Below are 16,577 nucleotides of genomic sequence, written 5' to 3' on the forward strand. Positions count from 1 at the left end.
GAGTCTTTGTACGAAGCCTTTCATGGAGATAAAGTACCAGCCAACCAGCTCCTAACTGTCATTTTACAAACACAGCCTGTGACATGGCCGTTAGGAGCTGATTGGCTGGTACTTTATCTCCCTTCACTTTATCTCCATCCAAGGCTTAGTAAATAGACCCCAGAGCTCCACAGAGCTGCACCAACCCCAGGACCTGCTGAAGGGAACAGAGCGCTGACCTCTGGAGCAGTACATCGATCTCTAACCCCCGAGTTGTGCTGTGGATCCCGGGGATTGCTAGATATGTGCTTTTGCCAACTGTCCCTAGTTTCAAGGGGCAGTCACTAAAGTTTTTTTTTATTTTTTTTATTTTTTTTTATTATTTTACTTCAGAAACTGTCCCCAATATTCATTATTGAGTAACCACACAATAAAATTCTCTTCTCTGCATGTGGAAGACGATTCTCCCCATCCATTATGATTCCCTGGGCTTATTAAGTTATTATATTTCAGGAGGAAGTATTTCTAAAGCAAGGAAATGCATGGTATAATCACATTGGCCAACCTGGTCATGCTGGCTATTGCAGTACTCCCACGTCTGCTGAAACCGCAACTATAACAAGGGGCGAATTGCTTGAACATCCCAATATTATCCGCTTGTGACTTTGGATGAGACGCTTATCCTGCGTCCCGGGCGCCAAATATCAGACGCTGTGTGCTGCTGCTAATTAGGACATTTTGCAGCAGAGATGGGGACGTTATGATCTGTGTACAGCAATTGCGCAACAATTATTTGTGTTGTATTAAAAAAACTCAACAGGAATAGAGCATCTGTGAGCCAGATTATACTCCCTATTCCGGGGAGATATCTTTGGTGGAGAGCTGACTTGTCAGTTACACATGCAGCAAATGAGTTTATTTTCTCTGAATGCACTTTCTCTTTCCATTCTCTTCATACGCTAGTTAGTATACCCAGCCTTTCCCCTCCCTCACATTCACCACCACACGTTGTCTGTGTCTCAGGTGAGCTGTTGGAGGAATCGCAGAATGTGGCCCTCAACCTCCGACAGAAAGCAGAAGCTCTGGTAAAGAGCAACAACCAGGACTCACCGGCCACGTCCTCCCCTGACCCGCATGCACCGTACCCCAACCGCATGAACACAGGTGAGTCTCCACTGAGCAACAGCAGTTTTGTAGGTTTCACTGGATGTGTAAAGAAATAAGTGTAAATTGGCAACAAATGCACCAGTAGTTTAGGTGTCATTTAATAAAAAATACAGTAACCCACCTTTAACGTGGGCAATAGAATATCCATTAGGTGTAACTCGAGGGTTCCTGGCAGTGAGTAACCACAATCTTTTGTGTTTGTGTTGTATACTTTAAAAATGTACTTAATGATCTTTTATAACCACATAACTGTTTATATTACACAAGGACAGAGCATGACCAGTTGTATATTTAACACATTGGCCCAAATGTAATAGCCTGGGAGATTTTGATAAAGTAGCTGCTAGATTTAAAGCGCCAATTTGTTTTAAAGCAAACCCAGCCTGGTTTGTGCTGCTAAATTACCGCTCCTTTGCCGCTGCCCACATCTCGCAGACTATTACATTTTGCCCACCGAGTCCTTTTACTTTACATTTTAGCCAGCAAAAAGGTAATAGAAGTAACTCAGTGGTTAAGAGCATAGACTGACCAACAATGACTATGAGAAACATTCTGAAGACGCATTTTGAATGAGCCCCTCTGGAGGGAGATTTTTCAACCAAGCGGATGCTGGTTGTCATTTTATAGAATGTACTAGGTAAACGATAGCTAGAATTTGATTGGTTGGAATGGGCAACACTTCCAGGTTTGATAAATCTCTCCTTATGTCTGACTCTGTCCAGTCCAGGCACCAAAATTACATTTAAAATCAGGAAAAATTTGCTTGTATCTACAGTTCGGGGGTGGTACCCAGTCGATTGCTCGACAATAAAATGTTTGACATTCAGAAAGTTGACACCAGGTCAACACATTCTGAATGTTGAAAAGTCAAAAGGTCAACCATCATTCTGACCTGTATATTGGTCGACTGGGTTAAATGGTCTACTCATTCAAAAGGTCGACATTTAACATGTCAAAATATGGGTTATTCATGATTCTTTGGGGTAAATTTACTAAGATGGGAGTTCTATTAAAAGAGATGTTGCCCATAGCAACCAATCAGATTCCAGGTATTACCTTCTAGAAGGTGCTAGATAAATGAGAAGTAGAATCTGATTGGTTGCTATGGGCAACATCCCTTCTTAATATAGCTCCCATCTTAGTAAATTTACCCCTTAGGGTAAAATAAAACAAAAAAATCGTGTTGACATTTTACTGTTGACATGTTAAATGTTGACCATTTAACACTGTCTACCTAAATACATGTTTACTGAAAGATGGTCGACCTAATGACTGTCGACATTCATAACCAGTCAACCTTTTCACTGTCGATCTTTCATACTGCACCCTGCAGGGGCTATAGACTGTGAGCTTGCAGTTTGCTGCCCTCTTATCTCTGTCTTGTTTTATAACTGTGGTTGTTCCCAGTTGGAGAGCATTGTGGAGTATGCTGGTGCTATAAAAATCAACGTTAATAAATCATAGGTAGTTAATTTTTTAATTTTCTATATGTACCATGGTTTTATCTTTTGAAGTAATTTCAAATTGAATAATCATTAAAATACATATATGACATCGATTATTTAAAATGTTTAGCACATCTGTTTTTTGTTTTTGTTTTTAATTTGGGGGCAGGGTAAAAGTTTTTTGGAATTTGGACCACAACCAAAAATATACTTCATTACATGTTCAAAGCTACCTTGTTTATGCTGCATACCATCTCCAGCATCCACTTCTCATGAAACTGTCTAGCAGTGCTTCTGTAAGTGACTCTAGGATGCGATGCTAGGTGATTATGTGCCACCAACAGAATTTATTTTTGTTCCTGATTTTTTTTATTTATTTTTTTGGAACTATTCTGTAAAATAGATTTCTGGAAAAGAGATTGCATACCAGCATTTGAAAACATGAATTATTACAATTATTCTGATCTGTACAGACCATTTTTGGTTTTTACGTGTACTAAGGGGTGATTAAAATGTAAGGGATGACCACAAATTGCCTTCCGTAGCAGTCAGGCGAACATAGAGGTGCCCAGTAAAATGAAATTGTTGGGCTAAAATATGTACGCTGCCGAACACCACGGCGACAGACGTGAAGAGACCCATATAGGACGGATGGTATTTAAACCCCTAGGCCAGTGTCAGTGTAACAGCAAGGGTTACGTTTATCAGGTTGTTGCTAGGTCAGTAATTAGGCTGTTATTTAGGGGTGTTATGGGACGGCCTTTAGGGTTTTGCTGGGATCCTGCCTTTTTTAGATGTATTTGGCTGGACATTTATACTATGGCCGTGTTTTTTCTCTCCAAACCTCAAATACTCCCAACAGGTCATGTTTTCAGTATTTTTGTCTGTGGAAACAGGTGGGATAATTACTGACACAGCAAAATAGATTAGCTCGCCTATAGGTGCATGAGTAAAGAAATCCAGAAAACATGACCTGTTGGGGGTACTTGAGGATCGGAATGAAAAACACCTGCTCTATGGCTACATTTTGTAATTTATTTTATTTTGGTATATTATTAAATCATTTAATATGTCCATTTTAAATATGAGTTAAGGAGGGGCTGATTTTTTTTTTTTAATCTATTTTATATAGATAGGATGGAATGGGGGTTGAGAAAAGTGCAGGATTCAGAAGTGCGCGGTATGGAGGTGCACAGAAAACCTGGCCTTCAGTGGGTCACAGCATGACACGTTGCCTATAAATAATATAGTCTCAGCCTGTATCCGGCCAGTATATCTGACCGTCGAGCCTGTATGTGGCCTTCAGCGTATGGAATTGTGGTTTATGATGATGTGATATTGACACTCTGTACTGATTAGCAATAAAAGCAGGCCCATACCAGAGCGATGCGCCCGCCGGAGGGCACTGGTAACCATAAATCGAGCAATATGGCAGCTCCCAGTGCCGTTTGTATCAATAAGAACCTGTCGCTGAAACAAACTACCAAAGTGAAGTGTATTAGCTTAATGTAGGCTTTTCAAAGCTCCGTTCTCAAGGCACCCTAACAGTCCATGTTTTAAGGATATCCATGATTAAGCATAGTTGGTCAAATCGAAATGACTGAGATACTAATTAGGTTACCTATGTTTTTAAGAATGGAGTACTTAAAATATAGGGGTCTATTTACTAAGCAGTGTTAGGATACAGAGTGAAAAGTGATAAGAAAGTAATTAGGTGCCAGCCAATCAGCTCCTAACTGCCATCTCACAAGCTGTGCTTGAAAAATGACAGTTGGGAGCTGATTGGCTGGCACCTTATCACTTTCTTATCACTTTTCACTCTGTCCCCTAACACTGCTTAGTAAATAGACCCCCTAGACTGTTAGTGTGCCTATAAAACAACATTGTGTTTTAATGATTTATCGTTTTAATTTTAAACATTGGAGCTTTTTGTACATTTTCTTATTTACCCCACACTCCCTATTTTTCCCCCATATCTGTAACAGGCACATTTTGAATATGGAAACACTGGCAGCGTATCCAATATGTATAGCAATATCCCTGCCTAGCACCATTCCCCAGTTACACACAGTGCAAAGTGACACACCACCAAGTGGATGGCTGCAATGGATACACGTGCAGACCACTCCCAGAGATATCTGGAGCACATGAAGTCCTGTTCCCCCTTGCAGTGGGTATGGTGTGAAGAGTCGACTTTCAGAATGTCGACAGGATCTGAATGTCGACAATGACTTTAAATTGAGTGTGTCAACATTCAGAAATATCAACATGGTTAAAATGTCGACATGTCCATAATGTCAACATGTAACGTGTCGACAACAGAATGTCAGCATACATTTTTTTGTGCTAATTTTAGCCTAAATCTAACCCTAAAAATAAGAGAAAAAAAACTGTATGTCGACATTAAGACATGTCATTTTACCCAGATCGACATTGCTTGCCGACCTAAAGTTCATGTCAGCATCCTGAGTGCCGACATTCTGACCGGATCCCCTCGCAGCATATAGCACTTGGCAATGTTGGCAGTGCAATCATCGTGTCACTGTTGGTCGTGGTCAGGCCCTGCATAATATAAGTGGGCAGAGGGGTTGGGGACGGTGGGGCTAACACAGGGGTCTTCAACCTTGGCCCTCCAGCTGTTGTGGAACTACACATCCCAGCATGCACTGCAACCTTTTTGATATAACAGCATGCTAAAACTATGGCAGTGCATGCTGGGATGTGTAGTTACACAGCAGCTGGAGGGCCAAGGTTGAAGACCCCTGGGCTAACGCAAAGATGGCTAGTGAAGTAATAAATAAAGTAATCATAACTTAGTGCTTAGAGCTGATAACAATGTTGTTATGGAACCTGACTATTGCCATAAATATGGATAAAATGCAGAAACATAAGACTTTGCTGTGAGTGACGTGTTTGTGTGTTATTTACATTGTCACTCTGTCGTGTTTTTTTTTTAACTTTGTTCCTATTAACTGTTCTTCTATAACGTATTTCAGTGCAGGAACAGGCAGAAGAGTTCTTGCATGTTCAGATGACAGATGTGAAGAACACAGAATCTGATGTTCACTTCAAGAACAACCAGAAAACGCCACCGAGTGTAAGTACGTTACAGCGCTCTGTCTGCTCGCAGCGGCCGCTGTGCGCGCGGAAACACTGCTAAATAGAATGCAGCCTAGCCCAGCGAATTCACTATGAGCCTTGACATCAGCCAAGGCCCTTTTTGTTAGTCAGTTTGAGTCTATGAATATTATCATTCCAAGTGTTTTTTGTTCTCTTTTCCACTGGGAAAAAAAAAAATTATCGTTCTTTAGAAAGTGCCATCCTATTATTCAGAGCAGCGTTCCTAACTTGACAGCGCGTCACGTTGCGAGCCAATCCGGTGACGCATCCACTCTTGTGACGCCATTTTCATCCAGGTACTTCCCGCTGCTGTTGACCTGGAACTTGGCGGCATTTCGTGTGAAGGCGTAAACTGGCAGACTACATTCCTCACGCCATTGCTTTTGTGGCAGAGGCACTAAGCGAAAATCTTTCTTGACGTAGTAGAACATTTTAAAACGTATTTCAGTTAATAGAAGAATTTGGGTTTTCTATAGGGATCTTCCTCGGAATTCGAAATCCTGGATCACAGTGAAAAAAGAAAACCTCTAGAGAGCCGGCAGTCGGTGAGTGCGCAGTAGCTGTAATGAGATCCTAACTAAGGTTAGGCAATTTTATATTTTTTTTCTTGCAAGACTTGTCTATGTACTAAGCCTTGGAGAGAGATAAAGTACCAACCAATCAGCTCCTAACTGTCATGTTACAGCCTGTGTTTGAAAAATGACAGGAGTTGATTGGTTGGTACTTTATCTCCGTCCACTTTCTCTCTCTCCAAGGCTTAGTACATAGACCCTATAGTCCTTTATTTATGCCTGATAAGCATATAGTAAGTATTAACTAATAATTACCAGTCTCCACCTAAGCACACCCCTTATCAACAATCTACAGACTCAGGGGGCTTATACCGGGGCCCATAATGGTTGGGCACAAGATTCTGCCAGGCTGACGACAAGAAGAAATATGTCAAAGACTGAGTGGAGTGGTTGTTTGTTGATGCGGTATGCATTCGGGATGCCGACAGTCTAAATCCCGACCGTCAGCATCCCGAACTGTCTAATACCGGTAAGGGATTAGACAGGCGTTGAAATCCCAACGCCTGTCATTTTACCTACGTCAGGAGCCCGGCGCCCCGATCGAAGGTAAGCCGGGCGCCGACAGGGGCGGGGGGGAGGTTAGGTTAGGGGCTCCCGGGGGGGACTTAGGGATGGGCAGCCCCCGGTAGGGGTTAGGGTTAGGCTAGGGGAAGGGGGGGTTAGGGTTAGACACCCCCGGGGGAGGTTAGGGTTAGGCACTAAACCCCCCCGGGAGACTTAGGTTTAGGTAGCGGGGAAGGGGGAGTTAGGTTTAGGCACTTAGAGGGAGGTTAGGGTTAGGCACCCCTAAGGGAGGGTTGGGGGGGGTGGTTAGGTTAGTTTGTACTCACCTTAGCTGCTGTCGGAATCTTCACCTCTGCCAGGCTTCCGCTGTCGAATGCGGCCGGCGGTAAATCTTACCGATCCCGTTGATGATAAGTATATATAAAATATATGAAGAATATTACAATCTCAACATAATAAAATACATTTTTGGAATAACAGTCAGTAAAATAGTGTTGTTTTATGTGGTTTAATGGATATTTTTTTGTTACTTGACCGGTGTTCAGCAGACGCACGCTTAATTGAGCATTGTGTCGCCCCAGTGGTTTGTGTTTCCTTTTTGCTGGTTATTGTTGCAGTGAATAGGTTAGGCAGTCGGGACACATTTCCTTGTTGCGCAATCTTGTACTTTTTCAGACTCGTATCTGCTGTTTTCACGGTCACTGACTCATGCCTTTATGAAACCTTGAGACACGGACCTCACAAGTCAGCTTAAGTCCGTATAATTCTACACATTTGTATAAATAGTGAATCAGTCTGGGGCTTTCTAAATTTGCCTGAATCCTTTTGTACTGGTATAAACAACCACCTGACTGAGCTCTGGAATCTTAGTCACCTCTTGGTCATCGAGGAATCATCAGTACTATAAATGTATACATGTGGTTCTAACTGTGGGCGAGGGTCATTCAAGTTCATGTATTCATGATGGAATGACTGGCAGATCCAGGGCTGTGCAAATGCTTCCATGTTTTACATGTGTCACAATAATATCAATATTAAATATGACATGAACATAAATAAATGTTACACTTCTGTTTTCACTCCTGTGAGTTGTGGGGATGTCTCCCCTGTTGTGTCACTATTGGGTAGATGTACTAAGCCTTGAAAAGTGACATGGTGGAGAGTGATAAAGTACCAAGCAATCAGCTCCTAACTGACACTTTTCAGGTTGTGTTTGAAAAATGGCAATTGGGAGCTGATTGGTTGGTACTTTTCCACTCTCCACATTATCACTTTGCAAGTCTTACATCTCTCCCTATTATTGCTGAAGGTTGCATTCAGTTTTTCTTTTTTGCAGGTGTTCTATTTCATCTTACTGGCAGCTGTTGTGGTCAGCTTGGAATGCATTTGGCTTTAAAAAAAAAATATTAATCACAATTATGGCAACTACTGAGGACGAAAGGGACATAGGAGTTGCTAACAGTAGACAGAACACTGTCATAATGTAATATTACATAGTGAGGTGTCGCTATGCTCAAAAAATGAAGACCTGGGGATCTTATGTACGTTAGTACTCAGTATGTAGCACGGTTCCTACATTTTCCACTAGAGGGTGCCCTAGCCTTCTCATCCACAGTGTGGCGCAGATGGCAAGTCGTGGGGCTTCTTGGATGAAATTGTATTTGTTTTTCATGAACTGTTCCAGGTTTTGCAGAAGTCGTATGTATTGGATTACCAATCTTTTATTACTATCATTAGTGTTGTTGTTTTAGGCATGTTATTTTCAGTTCAGTTTTCTTGTGTATTTTCCAACCCTGCCTATCGGTCAGAACAGTTCAACTAAATAGACAGAACAGTGAGACCAGCACATTAGTGACCGTTTGCGAAAAGTGCAAAACATGAATCTTCCGTATGGCAAATGGCGTTCCCTCCTGTACTTGTTTTTTGCTTTGTGCTGCCAGTTGTAAGCAGTGCGCACAGATTGTACCCAGTTAAATGTAGGGGTCTGATGGGGGAGCATTGTCTGATATGAGGATCTGGTGGGCTTGTGTGTTATTGGGGGCACCTCTTGCTTTCTCTGTGCATGAGTGCATTGGTGCATGTGATTTTGTGCATTGGTGCATGTGATTTTGTTTTGGCGAGATGAGATTATTTAAATGAGATCAGAAGAGTGGAAAATGCTCATTAGGGGGAACGTTCCCTCTTTACAGCCACAGAGCATTTTATTTAGGAAAAATGTCAAAGTTGAAATGAATAAGGTATGGTGCCTAAAATAAGGGTAGGGCACACTGAAGAGGCGTTGTAACTCTTTAATCTGTGTATGCGCCAGACACACGGGTAGACAGGAATATTTGGGCGCAGAGAACAACGGGATGCCCCTTTCTGAAAAGTCTTCATTGCCACATATGGACCACATTTTGCAAGGAAAGTGGAAATTGCATTCTATATCCTATTACTTCTCTTACAATTCCTTTTTTTATTTGACCTGCGCATAAAATCCGAAAGTGCAGCACATTTGATTTTGCGCAGATGCACTTGTGTTTCCTCCTGGCGCATACCGAGTGCCACGCCCGTCTTCCAGTTTTGGGAACTACTCTAATCTCTTCCTAAACATTTCTGGTCAAGCTGGAAATGCAACATCAAAACCAGTCCTGCGCCCGCTGTCACTCTAGGACCAGCCACATTGAAACAGATCTGTCACAGCGAATATGGTGATGGCTATATGCATCACAAGATTAAACAAATGCTACAGATTTTTGTAAAGTTGTAGTAAATCTAATAAAGTCACTAATGGATCTTCAGGAATTCATATAGAAATCCAAATTCTGGAATTGACAATTAAAAAGACTATTTCCATAGCAAAAATCAGCCCTCCCCCAACATCCCTCACTCGCATGGACAGTGATCTGGGGAGGTTAGCTTCTAAAATGGTTTAACCTAAATTTTGATGCAAACAAAACATAAATCAGGCTGTATCTGAGCTGGGTTCATAGTGAATCGATAGGTTGATCCCTCATGAATATGGTTTTAGGCCACAAAATAGCTGCCACCACTGTCAGCAGATGACAGATAATTTTGTAAATATCAATCATTCAATCCCGCCACCACACCCTCACACACGCGCAAGCAGTACCAGATTAACACCGGGGCTACATCACCAACGTGGGGGGACACTTGAATATATTTATCACAATCCACATTTTTAATGCAGATGTTATAAATATTTATTGTGTAAATTCACAGTGAAGATTAATTTCTTCACGCAAATTTACTAAAATCTCTCTTGCCAGGAAACTGGATTCAATGAGAACCTGTCCTGGCGAAGAGCTGGAAGCAGTTTCATAGCGTAGCGCTACCACATTGGCTGCTGGGGAACCAAACCAGGAAGCAATGTGCCGCCAGGCAGCCTGGTTCCCTCTCCGAGAAGTTTTGCGATTTGGGCTCGTATTCAATTTGAGGTAAAAACACGTTATCGGCGATAAGGTTGTTTTCGCCAGTTTGACTTATCCCCCGTATTCAGTTTCAAAGACTTTTCGTCGGTGCGAAAAGTCTTTGTAAAAAAAACAGGGATGAGTTTTCTCCACTGAATAGGTAGCGAAAAAAAGTGCAGAATTGGGGTTTAGGGGTGCAGGCTTTAAAAAAATAGCCTGCACCCCTGGGAGTGTCCCCTAAAACTAATGTGTGTCAAAAAATAAAAAATAAATCGGGACACCCCAAAAAATTTACTTTTAATTTCGGGGGTGAAAAAAAAAAAAAAAATATGGAACAAACTTCTAAAATAGCGAAATTGATTCCAGAGGGGTTCCCAAGTATGCGTCAGGTGCATTTTTGAAAAATAATTTTAGGGACTTAAAAATATGCTTGTGCCCATTTTCATGTACCCCAAATTTGATGGGCATAGTTATTCCCCCCCAAGAAAAGCTAAGTGCTATTCTTCATCACCTCTTCAAAGCCGCATTTATGCACCTGCCGCGTCTATTGAAAAACCCGACTTCCCTTCAGCAGGCAAAAATGGGGGTACCCATAGTGATCCCTCATGTCAGGACATCTTTAGGGGGGTGTCAGGATGATTTCCCGAAAATTGACAGGACTTTTTGCCTGTTCCAGTTTCGGCGGGTCCCGTTTTCGCGTCCTTAGAAATTGAATACCGCGATAAGCAGGGACATGCGTGATACTTTTCCGCCTGCAAATCAGGCGAAGGAGGCGAAAAGTCCGGACTTTTCAGCTCAAATTTAATACGGGCCTTAGTATCCCATAGGCTAGAATAGGGTAACACCGTCTGGGGCCAAGTTCTGGAGTGATTTGCATTCTGGAGCTTGGTAAATGTGACCGCTTTGTAGTGTAGCCCCTATAGACGGCTACAAGGGCTGGAAATAGAGGAAGCACAGCAGTTATCGGAGTAACGGGTGTTTTCAGGGAATATCCCGCAAATATTCTTTGATAAATATGTATGGCGTAACGTGAACTAGCAACACTACAGTGCGCTGCTGGGAATACATATTATACTTTTTAATAATATCGCCAGCATATCCGATTGACAATTTTATTGGTATGGGCCCCCACAAGTTAGTTACCCTGGGGCTCCCCCACAAACCTTAATCCGGCCGTGCACGTAAGCAATCATTATGCATGTGCCAAACGGATTATGTTCCAGAAAGCTCTAGAATCCAGGCTCTTCATGCGATATTCAGATTTCTTACAGCTTTGTCTCTTAGCGTCTTCCCCTTATAGGGGGAACTGGGATTTTCCATGATTTCACAATGAAAATATGTGCAGCCTTTTTTTTTTTTTTTGTCTTCTTCATTATAAAATATTGTTTCTGTTCTGTATTTTTTTTTAATTCTCATACGTTTTGTGTCCTGGTCCTAAAGTTAATAAAAAGGGAGGAATGTGAGCAATGAGAAGTTTATAGCAGACATTTACACACTGTCTGTGTCATGTGACTGGGATCAGTGTGCCGCAGTTATGTTGTTAAGGTTTTAGCTGATTGGCTGCTGTCCTACCGTTACCTGTCAGGATCCCGGCCCCAACATACAGCATGAAGAGGACAATCTGCATCACCACTTACAGCGTATGGAGAGTTCTCTCAGCCTGTTCGCTGAGGAACCCGACCGAAACAGGCTCCTTAACCACATGAGCCGCATGGCCTTGGAGTTTAACCGGTTGGCGAATAAAGTTCACAAGAACGAGCAAAGGACGTCCGTATTACAGGTACGAGGGCCTGAAGAAAGAGCGGCAGTTTTCTGTCTTTGTCCATTTTCACCAGCTGTTGTTAATTTTGTCCCGAAAAGGTGTGTTCTCTAAAGTCCTCCTTACATTGCCCCTTATTCTCAACCAGCTTCTATGCTTTTCAGTCATGTCTTACATAATCAGGTCAAGTTTTGTTTTTTTTTTAATTTGTGCTGTACTGGGATACGAGTCAAGGTTACGCTTTGAAGCCATTGTTTCTACAAGACAGTACTAGGGTAACACAAATACAAACTTTGCCTGATCTACAAAAAACATGGCTACAAAGCACAGAAGGGAGAAAGAATTATATTCTATTTATTAAATGGTGCAGGTGGGCATGTACAAGTCAGTGACTTCAAGGTGTCCTTCCCCTTTCACAATTTTTTTTTTTTTACTACATGCCCATTTATGTTTTGCCCATGTAGAATGCCACCAGAGCTTACCTACCTGGTGCCAGCAAGTGGGTTCCCCCTCCTATGTGGTGCCATCTACCCAGACTGAGATATCTTTGGAAAGATGGCGCAGGGAAAGCGTGTGCCACCGTGCCAGAGCCTCTGCTGTCTTCTACATATGCTCTCTCTCACCGAATATCACTGGGAAGATGATGCCGCGTAGGACGGGGGACTCACTTGGCAGAGAGGTAGGATGTGGAAGTGCCTGGGGGGGGCTTACTGCACACGACTCCCCTTGGGGGTTTATACGCTCCTGCCTGTGCCTCATCCCTCTCTCATTTATCCCAGTTCTATCTGTCTGTCTGTCTATCTATCTATCTATCTATCTATCTATCTATCTATCTATCTATCTATCTATCTATCCATCTATCCATCTATCCATCTATCATTACACTTAACAATGTTTTTACTTTCCAGACTTTGTGTGAACAGCTGAGGAAGGAGAATGAGGACTTGCGGTCTAAGCTGGAGGCAGACTGGAATCAGAGGAGTCAGGCTGAGCAGGCTTTAAGGTGTGTGGCCCATTTAGCTACAGTAGATCTGTGCAGCTGCTCTTTTCAGGTGTTAAGCATAGCAAGGCCCACTGCTTACATTTATGTATGGAAGACCCCAAGGGGTAAATTTACTACAGGTCGGTTTTAGATCCATTTTAAATCGATCTCAAGCCGACTGACATAGTCAGTCATTTCGGACTGAGAAATCAGCATATTTATCATCCGTCAGGTTTCAAATTCAATTTAAACCCGACGTGGATGTCAGTCGGATTTTGCATGTCTAAATTCCCTCAATTTTGAGCTTTCAGTTTCAAAATTTACGGCAAATAGAAGTTTAAACAAGACGGCAAACCCAAAAAAGAAGCATTGTATAGATCGCTATGATCTGTGGATGCTTCTGAAGGTGCATATCCACTACACGAGAGTGGAATGACTGTACGGTTACAACATTGTAATCGTGTAATCGTTCATCCCGTGCAGTCGATAATGTGCCCACATTGAACGATATGTCGTTCAGTGCAAGCACCCTCCCTCATCCCCGAACATGCACAACCTGTCGATATCAGATGGATTATAGGCAGGGCGACGGGGGCGGTCTACAGGACCTCTCTGGTAACTTTTGTGGGATTGTCTATCTTGAAGTAACCACTCTTCCTACTGGGAAGCTCCCCAGAATCAGTCCTCCAGCTGGTTCACACTCCACCCATTGTGGCACAGAGGAAACGGTTTTGCACTCACCAAATTTTCAGAAATGCACTAAAATAAGATTTATTCCGTAATCATCACATCACAGGTAGGGCTTGCGGAGGTCTCAACGTTTTGGTCCCCACAGGACCATCTTCAGGAGGCACAACAATAGCATCAGGGCATGTAGCCCACCCAGAAACCAGCATCACACTGACCACGTCTACCAGGCCCCTATAAATACCACCTAAAGGCGCCAAATGCAATTGTCGCGCACCAGCGCGGGGCGCATTTGACATAAAATCCGTCACAACAATTCAAATATCTCAAAGCATCTCTCACCTATAGATTAGCATTTAAGTACGCCAGCTCCGGTAAGCCACACCCAATAGCCGGCATACATCCGCATACACGCCGGGTGGGAGACATTACATCCAGCCAGCAAACAACAACATCCGGCTTGGCACATGTGCGCAGAGCTGCACATCACGTGACATACCCCGGCAAGTAGCCAGGGCAACCAAGGATGCCAAAGTACCGCATTCCAGGTGGAGCGCAAAATAATAACACAATAATGGGCACATATTAATAAGGCATGTAAAGTACAAGAGAATGGAATAATAGCTCCAGGTAGGAACCATAATATAAACATAAGTGTGAACCATGGTGAGGCATGACACTAACCACACTTAATAAAACATAAGAGGGTTAATAAAATAATCATAGATAAAACCGTAGTATTTATAGGGACCTGGTACATGTCGGAGAAAAAACGTATAATTCATACATAATCACATATGTACTACAACAGAACCAAATAAAGCAAATAATAAAGAAAAAAATGCAAATCAAAAACAAAACCTAGTAGTGATAATAATTTTGGAGTAACCACTCTCCTTACTGAGAAGCTCCCGAAAATCAGTCCTCCAGCTGGTTCACCCTCCACCCATTGTGGCACAGAGGAAACTGTTTTATATATGTAAACCAGATCCAAACTGATCAGCCCAGGGCCGGCAATCCTCACTATGATCAACCGCCCAACAACAGGTCTTATTGTTTGGTTGATTTCAAAACCGACCGTTAGTAAATCTCTGGTTTCTATCGTCGTCTATGCAAATGTGTCGATGGTTGGTCCGATGTTCTAAAGTCACAGTTTTGGTCGATTAGGCGTCAACTTTGACTTTAGTAAAGATCCGATTTGCAAAATCGCCCAAAAATAAAAAATCGACCTTTAGTAAATTTAAACTAGGGACGTGCAGGCTCGGATTAGTTCGGATTTTCCTGCCAAATTCAACAAAAATTTCCCGCCAAAAATCGGGTCTCGGAAAGAGGCAAAACGTCATCTTTCATGGACAAACCTCATCATTCCTGGACAAAAGTCCATGAAAGATGATGTTTGTCCATGAAAGATTACGTTTTTCCTCTTTCTGAGACCCGATTTTTGGCGGGAAAAATACGAATTTGGTGGGAAAATCCGAACTAATCCGAGCCTGCACATCCCTAGTTGAAACCCAAGGCTCATTCACTGTCTTTAGTTTCTGTTTGCGCATAACCAGTGGTTGAGGAGAGGCGGTATACAGAGGTACAATGTACAGCTCCTTTCTCCTTTTCTCTCTCTAACCCAGCACTTGGTGACCAATTGTCCAAATCAAACTTAGAGGTTATAGTGGATGAGCTAATTACATAGGTCTTGGTGCATTTTGGTCTCCAGAAAAATGGCTGTTGTCTGTATGACTCAGTCAGTAACAGAGACGGTAGAAACTATTTCCCCTTCAGATACTGTACCTGGAAGTGACGTGCACTGAGGGTGGAAGTGCAGTTTCCTGCCCACACAGTCCACCATAAAAAGAAAGTTGGCCCCTCGCTTTGCTCGCCACGCTTCGGGCTCGGTGGTTCGCTATGCTCGCCATATGATTATATTGCCCCTCTATGCCCATTGGAAGGTAGGGAATGACGTTGGACACTGGCTGATGACGTCATGGTCAATCTACGGAAGGGGATCTAGCTGCTTCCTAATAGAGACACACTGTAAGGTGGGAATTAACTCATTTGTGACTGATGCTTTATTCCCATCAGTAGAATGAACACACCACTAATAGTCACAGACATGTACTTGTCTGTCTATCTGTGTGTCACGTGTGTTTCTGTCTGTGTCCCTGAGACAGAGCCATAATTGTAAATGTTTTTAATACTATTTCATAAAACATAGACACTTTGTGGTAGATGTACTAAGCCTTGGAAAGAGATAAAGTACCAACCAATCAGCTCCTAACTGACATTTTTTTTCAAACACAGCCTGTAACGTGACAGTAGCTGATTGATTGGTACTAACTAAGGCCCTCATTCAGAGCCGTACGCTCTGAGCAGAGCGCACGCTCTGAATGAGGGCCGGGCTCCATTTTCATGGAGCGTCCTCCTGGACGCTCGTATAGCTGTGGGTCACCATCGAATTTGCGAGCCGGAGCCTGCGGTTGAGGTTTTCAACCGCAAGCTCCGGAGTGATTTTGGCTCTATCAGAGCCAAAATCACTCCCACTGACATCACTAGTGATGTCAGTGGGCCGGCTTCTGACGGGAGGCGTTCCCGTGGGAACGCCCCCGTCAGGGAGGCACGCCCCCGGCACGCCCACCAAAGGGGGCGTGCTGTCAATCAACATTGACAGCACGCCCCCTTTGATCGGACACAACGAGCGAAGGACTTTCCTTCGCTCGTCGCGTCTGGCGCATGCGCACGACGGAGCTCCCTCCGTCGTGCGCATGCTCAGTCCATAACATCGACCCACTTGCGAGCGGACAGCCGCTCGCGAGTGGGTCTGAATCAGGCCCTAAGTGCACAGCAATAAAAAAATATCTCCGCTAGGGTCCACTTACTCAGTAGCTGTGATCCTGCCCCCCCTTCCCCCCATGGTACTGGGCCACTGACTGCCGTTCTTGTGATCTGTCACTCAAGGTG

General features: G+C 43.2%; 1 protein-coding gene across 7 annotated transcripts in view; it reads left to right on the plus strand.

Annotated features, from left to right (window-relative positions):
* TNIP1 (TNFAIP3 interacting protein 1) overlaps positions 1-16,577 on the plus strand; it is an 84,434-nt gene that overhangs the window by 31,944 nt on the left and 35,913 nt on the right. For all 7 annotated transcript variants that reach the window (XM_088478238.1, XM_088478237.1, XM_088478240.1 and 4 more), the window contains 5 exons: positions 1,003-1,143; positions 5,588-5,688; positions 6,188-6,256; positions 11,783-11,977; positions 12,865-12,959. In XM_088478238.1, the coding sequence (XP_088334364.1) occupies positions 1,003-1,143; positions 5,588-5,688; positions 6,188-6,256; positions 11,783-11,977; positions 12,865-12,959 (601 nt within the window). The remainder of the gene's footprint in view (positions 1-1,002; positions 1,144-5,587; positions 5,689-6,187; positions 6,257-11,782; positions 11,978-12,864; positions 12,960-16,577) is intronic.

This window comes from Taudactylus pleione, unplaced genomic scaffold (genome assembly GCF_031769625.1).
Source record: "Taudactylus pleione unplaced genomic scaffold, aTauple2 ptg000212l, whole genome shotgun sequence".
Taxonomy (NCBI): Eukaryota; Metazoa; Chordata; class Amphibia; order Anura; family Myobatrachidae; genus Taudactylus; species Taudactylus pleione.